Source organism: Drosophila grimshawi, unplaced genomic scaffold (assembly GCF_018153295.1).
Source record: "Drosophila grimshawi isolate 15287-2541.00 unplaced genomic scaffold, ASM1815329v1 contig_848, whole genome shotgun sequence".
NCBI classification, from domain to species: Eukaryota; Metazoa; Arthropoda; class Insecta; order Diptera; family Drosophilidae; genus Drosophila; species Drosophila grimshawi.
The window spans coordinates 20,492,738-20,508,016 of NW_025063692.1; the positions used below are offsets into that span (position 1 = coordinate 20,492,738).

The 15,279-nt window shown below is 37.4% G+C and overlaps 2 protein-coding genes across 12 annotated transcripts; one reads left to right on the forward strand and one right to left on the reverse strand.

Moving 5' to 3' along the window:
* Positions 1 to 1,003: 1,003 nt before the first annotated feature.
* On the reverse strand, positions 1,004 to 3,661 carry LOC6565124 (protein obstructor-E). Its single transcript, XM_001991342.3, has 4 exons — positions 3,464 to 3,661; positions 2,285 to 2,482; positions 2,017 to 2,220; positions 1,004 to 1,899 (listed from the first exon to the last, which is right to left on the reverse strand). Exons 1-4 carry the CDS (start codon positions 3,513 to 3,515, stop codon positions 1,646 to 1,648), a joined length of 708 nt encoding a protein of 235 aa, XP_001991378.1. The 5' UTR covers positions 3,516 to 3,661; the 3' UTR covers positions 1,004 to 1,645.
* A 2,527-nt stretch (positions 3,662 to 6,188) lies between these two features.
* LOC6564872 (cytoplasmic dynein 1 intermediate chain) lies at positions 6,189 to 14,879 on the forward strand. 11 transcript variants are annotated; one of them, XM_032737843.2, is made up of 10 exons: positions 6,237 to 6,307; positions 6,751 to 7,061; positions 7,142 to 7,288; positions 7,425 to 7,552; positions 8,118 to 8,180; positions 8,571 to 8,591; positions 10,152 to 10,199; positions 12,635 to 12,790; positions 12,923 to 13,845; positions 13,906 to 14,879. In XM_032737843.2, exons 2-10 carry the CDS (start codon positions 6,907 to 6,909, stop codon positions 14,257 to 14,259), a joined length of 1,995 nt encoding a protein of 664 aa, XP_032593734.1. In that variant the 5' UTR covers positions 6,237 to 6,307; positions 6,751 to 6,906; the 3' UTR covers positions 14,260 to 14,879. The 11 variants fall into 11 exon arrangements, with proteins under 11 accessions (XP_032593739.1, XP_032593740.1, XP_032593741.1 ...); XM_032737844.2 differs by having other exon boundaries at positions 12,638 to 12,790; XM_032737846.2 differs by having other exon boundaries at positions 6,238 to 6,307; positions 8,148 to 8,180.
* The last annotated feature ends 400 nt before the right edge of the window (positions 14,880 to 15,279 follow it).

Consider the following 15,279-nt stretch of genomic DNA (forward strand, 5'->3'; position numbering starts at 1 on the left):
CAATTGGCATAATTTCAATCTTGTTATTTAATCGAATGAGTTGGCAAATGGAAATGAATATTTTGTTGTTGTTGTTGTTGTGTTGTGAATGTTGTATGAATGTATTCGTTGTTGTGGGTATTAAATAAATTGCGCTCAATCTATGATTAATCACTCAGTGCATTCCTCTTTTTATTATAGGGGAGAAGATATAGTATTATTAGTAAAGATTGCGTGAATAGCGCAGAAAATGGAAGTAATACGAAATAGTTCAGAAAAGTAAATCAAATTATTGATTCAAACAAAAGAAATTCAGTGTGAAAAAGAAAAATGTTGAAAGATCAATTAAGAAAACAGTTTAGGTTAGGTTATATCGGCTGTCAGCCCGGTAGGCAAGAAAACAGTTTAAGTTTAGCATAAAAAGGAGTCAAGAATGAGAGAGAGAGATAGACAGAGAGAGAGAGAGAGAGAGAGAGAGAGAGAGAGAGAGAGAGAGAGAGAGAGAGAGCGATAGAGAGAGAGAGAGGGAGGGAGAGAGAGAGAGAGAGAGAGAGAGAGATAGACGAGAGAGTGAGAGAGAGAGAGAGACACAAGAGAGTGAGAGAGAGAGAGACAAGAGAGTGAGAGAGAGAGAGAGAGAGAGAGATAGAGTATATAGACTAAATTAATAGGTCAGTTGAGGAAAGTCATTGGTAATAAATTTACAAGAAATTAATGGGTAGTCTAGACCAAAGAACCTTCACTTAAATAAGATATAAGTGGAATAATCTAGAAAAATAGTTTAAAAATAAAAGATGAATATTGACAAACTGTCCCAAGTTTATAGATCGATTATTATGGACATAAAAAGTGAGTCCATAGCTATATTAATATATTAGAGTAGATGTTCATAAGGATCAAAGAGGTACAGAAATGTAATAGAAAGATACACAGGAAAAAGAAAACGAGAATTTTGATAGATGATAAAAACAGAATATGAATAGATAGATAGATTATAAAAAGAATAGCAGTTTATATTTTTAAATAGATACAATATTTAAGAAAATAGATAGTAGTAGAAAGGAAATGTAAAACAGCACAGATGGTTTGTTATTTTTCTGATTTTGTATATTAATTAATAGATAGTAAATGAAAGAGGAAATATATACACAAAGAGTCATATAGAAGTTAAGATCATAGATAGAAAGTAGACAGTACAGAGGAAAACAGAAGATTGTAGATAGAATAAAAGATACAGAAAGAGTGAGTAAAAAAGCTTAACAGAGAAGAGAGAAGAAAGTATGATACTCGTTGTTCGTTAGGACAAAGTAGCGAGTAACGAGCAACGAGTATCGAGTATTAAGTAAAAAGTTTTGGAAATTAAGTGCTACACATACGCGCTATAGGAATAGGCTACAAACTACTAAGTTTTAGTGACTACTACGCGCGTCCGGCCAGTGGCTCCAATTTTGCCTCCGGCTCCAGGCTCCGTATGTCTTGCTGTCCAAGTCCAAGTCTAACTGTGTCTTTTTCTGTGTCTGTGCATGTATGTGTGTGTGTATGTGTATGTGTGTGTCTCTCTCATTTTGGGTATCTGTTGTAGACGCGCGTTTTGGGGGCAATGGGTGAAGAGGATGTGCGGCTGTGCGTTGTTTATCGGCGGGTGGCACACGGCAGTGCGTCCGGCTTAATTCTTATCATCGGTCTCCTTGTACCAATCCTCACAGCCGGGCACATTCTCGGGCGCATCGCACATCTCGCTTTCATCGTTGTAGACCTCGCCCAGCTGGCAGCCCAAATCGCGCGGATCCTCGCCATTCAGACATACATAGAACTTCTGGCAATCGGTGGGATGTGGATATCTGGGATGTGTCACCACTTGGCCGCGTAAATCTGACTTTGGCTGATCTTTGGGGCAGGTGAAACCGCTCTCCGATTTTTCTGCGCAAAAAACAAAGAAGACAGTCGAATACAGCCGGATAAGTATTACAAATAATAATTATGGACAAATATAAAGTGTTAGATAGTTAACTATAAATTGATAAAGTATGTGCTTACTCTCTGGATCGCCGCAACCCTCACGCTTGGCGGTGTCGGGCCAGACACAGGTGCCAGAATACTCATCAAAGTGCAGACCGACGGTGCACTTCATCTCCAGGGCATCGCCATCAATGCAATTGTAAAAGAGATTGCAAACGCTCGCATCCGGATGCGCAAAGAATCCGTTCTTGCGTGGACAATACTTGCTCGACTTGGGCTCCTCTGTTTTGTAAGGATATTGGGAAATGTCAACGGATCATTTTGGATTTCATTTTGAACAACTTACGCAACTCCGTCCGATCCTCACAGTCTACATTGAAGGGCTGATCGCACTTGTTGAACTTGCGATTGAGCGGATCAAAGACGAGGCCATCGGGACACAGATGCGCCTTGGGTACGCCCTCAGAGCATTCAAAGTATTTGTCGCACTGCACCTCATCCGCAAATTGGCCATTGGGTTTTGGGCACTCGAAGTCAGCTGCACCTAAGATCGCAATAGACAACAACAAGTTCCATTAGCTATCGATAATAGGAGTCTTTTTTTTGGGGAAAAAGTTCATTAAACTGTATATCGAGCAGTTTTGTCTTCTTTTTATTATTTTTGTTTTTTGCCTCGCTTTCACCGGTCCCAAACCAGTGTTTCCTACTTGAAAAAAAAAAGTGGTAAGAAAAACAGATCAATTGACGATCGAACATTGGCAACAAGCCGCATTTGGGTTTTTCCTGTTTCTGGCCCTGTCTTGCAGCAATTGTAGCTGTTACCCGCAGCAGCAGCAACAGCAACAGCAGTTGCATAATCGAGCTTTGGGCTTGGCTCGGTCGCAGTCGCAGTTTCAATCGCAGTCTCAGTCGAAGTCGCAGTCCCAGTCCCAGTTTTAGTCTCAGTTCCAGTTCCAATTCCAGTTACAGTTGAAGTCGGTTGTCCGGTTTTCCCAGACGCCCAGGCCCAGACTTAGCCACAGCTCTTAGCCGGTTTTCTATTACCTGTTTTTGCAATTGAACTACGGCATTTAACGCATGGCTAATAACGCGACATTTGACTGCCATCTAAATGTCAGACAGGGTCGTACACACCTATATTCATATACATACAGATATGTACATTCATTTCCCGTTTCTAGCATTAGCCCGATAAATCTATCAAATGCAAGCGTGCACTCAACCGAAAATACATATTTACCGTTGCTCAACGGCAGTGTCGCAATGGTTGGCGTAGATAACTTTTAACGAAAGCTTGCACACATTAACTAATACCAACTAATATGAAGTCAATGTCAAAGTGTTTAGCACAGAGCTGTCAAATTTTTCAGTTCTTGTTGTTATTGGTTTTATTTCGTTATTTCGTCAACTGGCCAAAACGAACGGAATAAAACCGATCGTTGCACAAAAACAAATTGCTTTGTTGCTCGATTGATCGATTTGAGTGCAAACAAAGGAAATAGAAATGAATTAATTCTTCACTCACTTGTCGCCGCCACATAAAGCGTCACAGCAATGGCACATAAAAATAATTTCATTTTGTTTTTTTCTTTTTCTATTTTTACAACAAAACTAAATTTAAAAAAAAATTAATGTCTCACAACTGTGTGAGTGTGTGTGACAATCCTTTCAGGCAAAAAAAAAAAGTTATAATAACTTTTAGCGGACAACTAAATCGCGACTCCAGCGTGCGATGGTTAAACTTAAACTAACAACGAAACGCCAAAGAGGCGCACTTTTCAAGACTTTTTCACCGGTAACGGCAACAGCCACAGCAACAGCAATGCTCAATGCTGGCAGCGCCGTCGACGTCGCTTGGGCGCAGGCGCAAAAGTAAACCTGGGGAAGCAGCAGCGGCGGCGACGGCGAAGAAAGGCAAAACAAAGCTGTAATGAAGCAAGTAAATACATGAATACATATATATATATATACATATGTATATATATGTGCCCCCATAAAGTGTTCAATTTGTATGTGCATGAAAGCCCCAGTGAAAAAAACAAAGAATACTAAATTCATATGCGCCAACGATTTAACTGAAACTTTGCCGGTTAACGACGCGCATTCAAATGCTGAGCAATTTACAGCAATAAAAAGCCAAAAGGTATAAGAAAAGAAGCAGACAACAACAGCAACAACAACAGCAACTTGATAGCCATCCAAATGTTAAATTCAAGACGAGCGACAAAACCCTTTCAAATAACAGCTACACCATTTCACTTGGAGCTGTTGCGCGTGTACATATATATATATATATATATATATATATATGTGTGTACACGTTCAAGCGCCATCGATTAGTAAATGCAATTTTAAAAACGTCATCAGCCTTTCGCTCTGGCCACACCCAAATGAAGTGGGCAAAAAATAAAAATAAATAAATATTAGCATATGCACATAAATTTTGGCTGCCAGTTGGCAAGCCAGGTGGACAGGATGCGTAAGCGCAAACCAAGAAAAAGGCAACTGTGTCAAGCAGTTCCAAATTGTATGAATTTGAATATGAAATATGTACGTATGAAATGAATGGTAAATATATTGGCATTATACATAATATAAGCATTAAGCATACATATGTAAATGCGGCTATGCTAAATGTGACGCAAACGCATTGCCCGATAAAGTAAAAAGAAGAAGAAAAAACCTGTTGTCCTTGAGCAGCATCCAAATAGCCGGCAAACAGCACGAGCATAGTACGAGTATTAAAAAAATAACTTAATTAAAACAAAAAAAAAAACAAGAAAAACCACAGGCAAAGGTAGACCTAAAAATCAGTTAGCAACTAGTTAAAGTTCATTAAATAAACTTTTACTTTCGACCGGCATTCCACAAAAATACCAGAAAAAACTAACAGCTTCCACAAGAGCTTCTAGCAGAAGCAAACAATATCAATTCTAAAAAATTGACCAATATTAGCAAATGAATTTGTAAATTATGTGCGCATCATTATAAACTGTTTTCATAATAAATGCAAACAGCTCTTGCAATTAGCAAAAGCTGATAAACAAAAAAAAAAAGACAAACTGCTTCACAGTTTGGCAACAACGAATTTGGCTTCATTAAGTTTTCGTTGTTTTCGTTGTTTTCGTTGCTGTTGTTGTTGTTGTTGCTGTAATAACTGGCAGATGCGCTGATTTACCACAATCAACAACAGCAACTAACAGCTTCTGCCTGGAGCATCAGCCAAATGAAAGATTTTGTAATTCAAGGTTTTTTTCTTTGTTGTTTTTTCTGTTTTTTTTTTTTTTTTTTTAGTTCGCTTGGACTGCAGTCAGCCAGCCACGTTAGCCAAAAGAAAAAGCTCCAGCTTTGTGTTGTATTGGAGACGCTCCACAATCAGAGTTAATATTATTGGCATTACGACATCGATGCATATGCAATTTATAGGCCATCAACTTGGTGGCTTTTAAAATGAAGATGCGCCAACCTAAAGGAAAAATAAAAACAAAAATAAAACTTGTAAAAGACAAAATACATAAAAATCAAGCAACAACACTTTTGTTATGTACAATGCATATGTACATATATTAAAAAATGTATTAGTGTACAATTTTTAAGGCTGGGCTGCGCTGTCAAAAGTGAACGAACCGCCCAACTATGTCATTGTCACTGGGTGCGTTTGTGCGTGTGTGTGTGTGTGTGTGTGGGTATCACACAACTTGGCAGACAAGTTGGTCTTTCACATGGCATTTGGTGCCAGGTCAGCCAAACAATTAATGGGTAATTATGGAAAAGGCCGCTTAATATGCCAATTGCACACACACACATACACACACAGAGAGTAAACCCACAGTTTACAGTTATGTTTCGGTGCATAAAATCACACATTACAACAAGTAGCATTCTCATTAGCTTTCTATTTCCATTGTGGCCACTTGTGGGTGAACCACTATCATCGAAGGCGGATTCTTAATGATTTCACTTGACGTTGAAATGCTTCTTGCATTAATAAATGTCACTATTGGTAGGTGAAAAAAAAAGCTACAACAATTAAATTGCGTTTGCGACATTTTCTTTGTTTTCTGCTTTTGCACAACAAAACAAAACAAGTTAAGCATTTTTCAAATTGGCGCCCTCAAGCCTAGCCAGATCAAATGAAAAACGAGCATAAGTGTAGTGCTGCCACCTCTGCGCATTCCGCAGGCTGTTGCTAGCTACGGTATTTCTGGTATATCGATTATATCAACAAATTTCATTTGCTGCCTGCGGTCACACTGGCGTTCTTCGCAAAACATTGCAGTCGCTTTTTCAATTGTAATAAAATGTTATTTTAACAACAATTTGAGAGCGTTAAATTCGACAGAAACCAGCGTGTGAACAACATTTAAAGGTGTGATTCATTTGTGTACTAAGTAATAAGTGATGTGCGTTATTCCGTTGATCATTTATGGAAAGCAGAAAATGGGCACACGAGCGAAAAGCTGAAAACGACGTCACAACGACGACAGCGCTGTTTCTGCTGTTGCCTCTGCTTCTGCTGCGCCGCCGTCATCACATCATTGTGGTTGGCATTTGAATATTGATTTTTTTTTTAATTCGACATACAGTTTTGTTGGCAATCCGGCTGCTGGCATTTACCCAACGAATTAAGGATAACAAATTTGCATAAAGTTTTATTACAAACGCAGACACACACACAATTGTGAGGCTTTCTTAAATTTGGCCAGTTGCTGTTGTTGTCTTTTGTTGGGGTGACATCATCAAGCAGCTGCGCTGACCAATATTGGTTAGATTTTGGCTAAAACTGATTCATTGTTTTTCTATCTGTTGCAGCAAGCGTAGCTTAAACTGCTGCTTCCAAACTGCACTCGCTGTAGTTGTAGTTGTTGTAGTCCAATAGTCAACAGCCAATCCCCCACCCTCTGCACCCAAAAAAACAAAAAAAAAAGACATTTACTTGCAAGAAACGAGAATTGCCACACCTCCAAAATGGATCGCAAGGCTGAGCTGGAGCGTAAGAAGGCCAAATTGGCTGCACTGCGCGAGGAGAAGGATCGACGTCGTCGAGAAAAGGAGATAAAAGATATGGAAGAGGCCGCTGGACGCATTGGCACCGGCACCGGCATCGACAAAGATCAGCGCAAGTGAGTCGATATAAAAAAAAATATATATATATAATCTAATCTGTATAATCTCCATTGTGATATGAATCATTTTCCTTTAGAGATTTGGATGAGATGCTCTCATCACTGGGCGTTGCGCCCGTTTCGGAAGTGTTGTCATCGCTGTCTTCAGCCAATTCGCTGACATCCGATAATTCCAATACACAAACGCCCGATGTTAGTTTGCAGGCGACCGTCAATGGACAGGGGTAAAAAGATATAAATAAGAAATCATTGGTCACACGAAAAGATGCTCTAGAAAGAGTGCCATTTCGAGCGACCAGCGTAATAGATTCTGTTTTCTAATCTGATATTTATCTAACTAATATGAAAATTAACACACAGCGTTGGCAAAAAGCAGCCACTAAATCTGAGCGTTTACAATGTGCAAGCAACAAACATTCCACCAAAGGAGACACTTGTCTATACGAAACAAACACAGACCACCAGCACCGGCGGACACGAGCGTGATGGTGCGTATACAATATATATTTATATATATTTACATATATATATATATATATATATATATATATATATATATATATATATACTTGATATATACTTTATATAAAAACACAACACACAAATGTATATATATAGTACCCTATGCTAGTTAGTGTAACCAAATCGAAATCATTAATGGCTATTGTGTAAACACTTTCCATAGTTTGTTATTTTCTGACTACTACTTTATTTTGTGTGTATGAATTCACAACTCTATCTATATATATGTAACTGTGATTGCCTCTCTATTTTGCCGTCTGTTCGCTAAAGTATATACTCGAAATGCTCTTCTAATATACAACATATGTATTTAATACAACACACCCCGTCCATTCATACAACACTCCAAAGTAGCCCGCACTATGTCCACTCTTCCCCCCGCAACCAACCCGCCACCAAATCACACATATTTGCCACATTTGTGTTGCGCTTTAATCGTTGTTGGCTCTGAGCTCTGAGCTGTCGCAAAGTTCTGATCGAAACAAAATAGAGCAAGCAAATATCATAAGTGAAATAAAATAACAAATACAGTTTCTTCTTGCCACTCATCGCCTCTGTCAGGATATATGGAGGACTGGTGGCGTCCACGTAAAGGTATTAAACATAGTTTTAAGCAGCCACCAATTTCAAATTTTAGATAAAAGCACATAATAATTCTTTATGATAACCAATAATGCAAACATATACAATCTATGTATGTATTTGTATGCTATATATATATATATAAATTTTTCATTTTCCTTGACATATTACATAGGCTCATTTATTTATTGGTTTTGTGTTTTATAATATCATTTGGATCATTCATCGTTTGATGCTTTCAGTTTACGCATTCGCTGCTTTCAATTTTGAATTCAAACACACAAATAGGCAATGTATTTCATTGTATTTGTAGGCATTGATTGAGCGCATTTAATAATTTGTCTATTTACTTTTTCTTCCCCCTTTTATCTGTTCTTGGTACGCACGCAAAAAAAACTGCAGCTCATGCTACGGATTATTATGGTGAGTAGTTGTTGAGTTTTGTATGTAACTACTTAAATACCTATCCCAAGTAGAAACTATAGAATATATATATATCCATCATCTATATATCGATATGGATATGCTGCATATGTATCTCTTGTATTCTCTCTCTATCTCTCTATACGTATGTGTATCTCCCAAAATCTCTCGCTCTCGCCTTCTCTCTCTCTCTCTCTATTTATCTCTGTCTCTCAATTTCTTGCTGTAGTTACTCGCTACGTATAACCTCTCGTTACTTTTTACTCGTTAGTTTTGTGTGTATGTAGTTTCTATTCTATAGTATTACTGCTTGTCGCTCTTTGGTTATGACTGATAACTTGTATCCAAATATCCGTACATATCTATATAAATTCTTAAATTGCTTTTTTCCGAAACAAATTATTCCCTTATTTGATTTAATACGATTTGAAACTACAATTTGGAGATTTTTGTTTCTAATTATATTGATTGACTTATATGTAGCGCTCTGACAGCATAATATGCAAAAAAAAAAAAGAAATTCAGTTTCTGTCAGCATTATCGTCTATATATTTATATATATATATACATATATAAACGAAACGTTTATAACTATGTATATGAAATTGTTCAACTCCACCCAATTTATAAGTTTTTTTTAATTCGTTTAAGTAGTTGACATTTTTTAAGTTTTTTTTTTATATATATATATTTATATACATATATTCTTTTCTTAAGAACAAAAAAAAAAACAAAGCTCGCATTTTAATTTTGCGGATAACAGTTAACTGTTCTGCACTAGTATTAGTTATTAGACGAGGTTTGCCTTGTTAATCTTCGTACTTTTTTGTTTTTAGCATAACCAAAATTATACATACATATATATATATATATATATATATATTATATATATATGTATGTCTAATATTATTATAATGTGCCTAGCCAGCTTTTCCAACGCAAGTATCGAGTATAACTACTGATTATAATCTTAAGTATAAAACAAAATGTAAGCTACACCTACACACTCACAAAACACACACACACAACACACACACACATTTATATTGAACACGAATGCATGTGATAAGCACTGAGAAATATCATGTATACTATATAATATATAAACATATTGAATTTAGTATTTATCAGTTATAATCTTAACATTGTATTATAATCTGAATGGTCGCCCCTTTTGGCCGACTTGTGTGCTAATACTTATCGAAAAACCATAATTTATGTTTTACATCTGCATAATATATATGTACTCCAGATGTGTCATATAACATCGATACACCTCCACGAAACATTTATATCCATAATACTCAATTGCTTTTTATCGTTTTGTTCAAACATTTTTTTTTTTCAATACTTTATTTTAAACAACAACAAAAATTGATTAATTCAAAGGGCGGTTCGTTATGGCCACGATGCGAGCGTTAATTTCCGTTGATTTTGAGTGAACCAAGAAAAAAAAAAAACAAAAAAAAAAAGAAAAAAAAATAACAAAACACCAAAATCAACCAACAAACAACCACAATGTATATGTACAATATATTTATTTCTTTATATTTCTTCAAGATGAATACAATCTTAATCCGGGTTTAGAGTGGGAGGATGAATTCACAGGTAGGTACACCCAACCGAAAGGCGTTTTGAAAACAGTGACGGGAATCGACATGAAGCAAAATAGGAACGTACAAATTCTAACTACAACGCGTTGATCACAAGTTTAATTAATCAAATTAATTAAAAATTAAAAATTACAACAACAGAAAATGAAGATAATAAGCTTCGCGCTGGCTGTCACACTCTAGAAACACACACAAACACACACGCAGACAAATACACTACCCTACCGTCTCCCTCTCTCTCTCTCTCTCGCTCTCTCTCCCTGTCTCTATATCTCCCTCTGTCTGTCTTTAAGAAGATTATAACCGTTACTTGCTGAATACTTAATAAATTCCATGTGATAATCTGCCTGCCTGCATGGATCAAGCCTCATTTTACAAAAACAATAACTCCCATTTCTTCATTAATTTGTGCTCTAACCTCAAAGTCGCAAAAACCCATCTACATCATTCAATGCCAACAACTAAGCTAACTGCGTGCAACAATTAACCTTAAAAAATGACTCGAATACCGAATACTCTCATTCAGAAATTATAGCCTAAATTCTTCTGTTTCTTATTTTGGGGAAATTTTACGCTAGCTGAGAATTGTCTGGCTTTGTTTTGGCCGTTGACGTTTTACTTTCTAAACCTATCTATCTCTCTGTCTCTCTCATTTTCTTACGCACAATGTAGCCCAATACTGGCTGTCACACACACACACTCTCTCCCTCTCCCTCTCTCTTGCTATATTTTATTTCACCAATACACAAGCAATTTCCAGCTCGCTATTTCTCGCCATCTCACTCACTCTCTCAACGAAGCACAGCAAGCGAAGCGCGTTGTCGGCGGCTAATTTAAATGTACCGTTAACTGTTAAATGTACCCACAACACAGCACACACAAAAAAAAAGCGAACTCTGTTGGCTGATTATGTTAAATGATAAACATAAAACAAAGGAAACAAGAACAAATCTGTAATATATTCTAGCATAAAATACATACATACATAATTATAAGCGCAAAAATTTATAAACTGGGTGGAGAAAACTGAAAAAAATGTGTTATACAATAATATAAATTAGAGACGAAAAAAAGGAAGTGTTAATAGAGTTCTGCAGACATATGTGTTAAAATTGAAACTAGTTCATATCTACCAAATACTCACTACAATACATTATAATATTACTTGAAATATACCTCTATTCTTCTCTCTCTTTATCTCTCTTATGCTGCTACACTATATAAAAATGTACATCCATATATATAAATATATATATATACACACACACACACACACACATATACAAACATATATTAACGGCGTATGAGATAAAAATTAATTTGTTATTTTTATATTTTAAAAATAATCATTTTTTGTTTTGTTTTATAATTGGCTTTATGTATTAAGTTGAACGGTGTAAGTCGAAAGCACAACTAACAGCAACTAGTACATTCGCACACACGCACAAACACAGAACACACACACACGCACGCACACACACGCAAACCATACATAAATAAATACTTAGTGTATAATATCTATTAAACATTTTACTCTTCGATATTGCACTAGTATATGTGCGTGAGTGTGGGTGTCTCCCTCTCTCTCTTTCTCTCTTTCTCCCACTGTCTTACTCTTTTTGGCGGTTAACCGTCATTCACCTGATCTCCCTGACTATTTATGTATATATTATATACTGTGGTCGCTCAATAGTAAGCGGAAACGATTCTAATTTCAAAACAATAGCAATCTTAAAATTCTATTTTTCTACAAAACAAACTTAAATATTTAAAAAATTAAATTTATTAAAAAATGTTCTCAAAAAGAAAACGAAATTCAAGAGTTGGACAGCTACAATGTCGAATTGATATCTTTCGAGCGACCACCGTCTATTTTATCTATTCTATCCATTTTCCTCTTTCGCTAAAGCCCGCTCTCCATCTACTCCCACACACAGGTGTGTTGGAGCTGCTCTTTAAGAGTTCAAGAGTTGTGCTCTATCTCTCTCTCTCGCTCTCTCTCTCTCTCTCTCTTGTCGATCCATATTTCTTTTGCTCTTTCCCAACACTGCGCCTTAACCTAACCGCACTTTCGCGAAAACAAATCTACACAACAAACACACACACACACACCCATACCCACAAAGCCCCTTTAACAAAGCCAAAACAAACAAAAAAAGAAAGGAAATAACGAATTTTGCTAGAATGACAGAGACAACAAGCAAAAACCAAATATACGAGAAACTATATGTGTAAAAAGAAACGCCACGAATAACCGTTAAAGCGCCCGTTATAAGAAAAAAAGAAACTAAAACAAAATGCAGCTAAGAAAAGAAAAAAGAAAGTCAATCAAAAACTAAAAAGTAGAATTGTTCCTGTTCTGTCGATTGTCATGTTCCTCTAGCTGTGTTAGTTTTATACATTAAACAGTGCTTGCATTTGATGCCCAAGGAGATGACGAAGAGAGCTCGCTGCCACATCTCGATCACGGCTTTAGTTCCAAACTGCCGCCCGGCTATCTCACCCACGGACTGCCCACGGTCAAAGATGTGGCGCCGGCCATTACACCACTCGAGCAAAAGAAGGAGCAGGAGGAGAAGAAGGAGGGTGAGTATGCCGAAAACAAAAAAAAAAAGAAAAAAGAAAACTAAACCAAAAATATATAATATATAAATTATGCAAATTATCACAATTGTACACAATATAATATAATAAGCGATTTGTATCCGATTTGTGCAGTCAAGGAACTGTCGGAGGAGCAGAAACAAATGATCATCTTGTCGGAGGACTTCCAAAGGTTCGTATTGCGCGCCGGTCGCGTCATTGAGCGCGCCCTCTCCGAGAACGTGGACATCTACACGGACTACATTGGCTGCGGCGACAACGAGGAGGCCAACGATGAACGATCCCATGCACGTCTCTCGCTGAATCGTGTATTTTATGATGAGCGCTGGTCAAAGAATCGCTGCATAACGAGCATGGACTGGTCGACACACTTTCCGGAGCTGGTCGTTGCCTCGTATCACAACAATGAGGAGAGTCCCAATGAACCGGATGGCGTTGTTATGGTATGGAATACAAAGTTTAAGAAGCAAACGCCAGAGGATGTATTCCACTGCCAGAGCGCTGTGATGTCCACCTGCTTTGCCAAGTTCAATCCGAATCTAATATTGGGCGGCACCTATTCGGGTCAGATTGTGCTCTGGGATAATCGTGTCCAGAAACGTACACCCATACAGCGTACACCACTCAGTGCTGCGGCGCACACACATCCCGTTTACTGTCTGCAAATGGTTGGCACACAAAATGCGCACAATGTCATCTCGATTTCGTCGGATGGTAAACTGTGCTCCTGGTCGCTGGACATGCTTTCCCAGCCGCAGGATACGCTCGAACTGCAACAGCGCCAGTCGAAGGCAATTGCCATCACAAGCATGGCATTCCCGGCCAATGAGATTAATAGCCTGGTTATGGGCAGCGAGGATGGCTATGTTTATTCCGCATCGCGTCATGGCTTGCGATCGGGCGTCAATGAGGTATTTGAGCGACACTTGGGTCCGATAACCGGCATTTCAACGCACTATAATCAATCATCGCCGGACTTTGGTCATCTGTTCCTAACGTCATCGATTGATTGGACCATTAAGCTCTGGTCTCTCAAGGTGAGTGACTACTCTGTGATGATTCTTGGTATCATTTAATTAATATGTTTGCGTTTGCAGGATACCAAACCGCTATACTCATTTGAGGATAACTCGGACTATGTGATGGATGTCGCCTGGTCGCCCGTTCATCCCGCCCTTTTTGCTGCTGTTGATGGTAGCGGTCGTCTTGATTTATGGAATCTCAATCAGGACACCGAAGTACCAACAGCATCAATCGTTGTCGACGGTGCGCCAGCGCTCAATCGCGTCTCCTGGACACCATCCGGACTGCATGTGACCATCGGTGATGAGTCCGGCAAACTGTATGTCTACGATGTGGCTGAGCATCTGGCGCTGCCGTCGCGCGATGAATGGTCGCGATTCAATGCGACACTCAATGAGCTCAAGATGAACCAAAACGACGAGGTCTAAACTTAACCCCAGGGCATTCAGGCATGATTCATTTCCAGCCGAGATACGTTTCGTCTAAACAATAATCGTTATTGCTATTCGCATTCGCTGCCAAAAAGTTGACAAACCACGCAAAAAAGCAAACACAAAAAATCGAACCCAAAACCATACAATTTTTGTAATGTTTTCTGTTTTGTATAACTTTTAAATTTACCTAAGTTAGCCAATTTTATAATGTCAAGTTCGATCCAAATTTGTCTATGCACAGCATATTTTCCGCTTACAGTCGTCACTCGACAGTTGGAAAGCTTCAAATTTATTTGCCGCTTTAATATACAAACAAAAAAGTAGGTGTCGAAACGTGTATAATAACAGAGAAATAACCATTAATTATATACTTGAAAATAGCGATTACCATTTCCTTTTTTCTACTTCTGATTTTTCAATTATTGAGCGACCACTGTAAACATCTAGTTGGCATAATCCTCCCCGTTTCTGCGATTAGCTGGTCGATTATTAGTATTTAAGTGAAATTCATCAAATGAATTTCGACATAAATACAAAAAACAAAACAACATAAAAAAAGCGATTAAATAAAGCATGCAATGTAAGCTATAAACGGTTTTAGTTTAAATACGAAACGATATGTTCTGCGTGCTGAATTGAACAACTTTGGTATTGTAATTTATTCGATATACATATTATGAGTATGATTAGAACTGATTTGTATTCTTTTTTTCTGTTTAATATTGAAGTAAAAGTAAAATGAAAACAAATTGAAAATAACACCTCATTTGCTCTGTTTGTGTTCTCCCAACAGCAGCAAATAGATACGTTTATATAATATAAATAAAATAAAATATGAGAACAGAAATACACATATATATATATATATATATATATATATACATATATAATGCGATATTTACATACACGTGCATGAAACGAACATGTTGAGAATTAGAAGAATGAAGAATTTTTCGACCCCCTCATGTTAAATGTAGTATATTTAAAAATATGTAGCTCATGCAACAGACAACA

Bases quoted from the DNA above. Each gene is read 5' to 3' on its own strand.
- LOC6565124 (XM_001991342.3), bottom strand. From the start codon at position 3,515: ATGAAATTATTTTTATGTGCCATTGCTGTGACGCTTTATGTGGCGGCG. The intron at 2,221-2,284 runs GTAAGTTGTTCA...CTTACAAAACAG, and splicing joins TGAGGATCGGACGGAGTTGC to AGGAGCCCAAGTCGAGCAAG. The intron at 1,900-2,016 runs GTAAGCACATAC...TTTTTTGCGCAG, and splicing joins GGGTTGCGGCGATCCAGAGA to AAAAATCGGAGAGCGGTTTC.
- LOC6564872 (XM_032737843.2), top strand. From the start codon at position 6,907: ATGGATCGCAAGGCTGAGCTGGAGCGTAAGAAGGCCAAATTGGCTGCA. The intron at 7,553-8,117 runs GTGCGTATACAA...TAACAAATACAG, and splicing joins CGGCGGACACGAGCGTGATG to TTTCTTCTTGCCACTCATCG. The intron at 12,791-12,922 runs GTGAGTATGCCG...CGATTTGTGCAG, and splicing joins GCAGGAGGAGAAGAAGGAGG to TCAAGGAACTGTCGGAGGAG.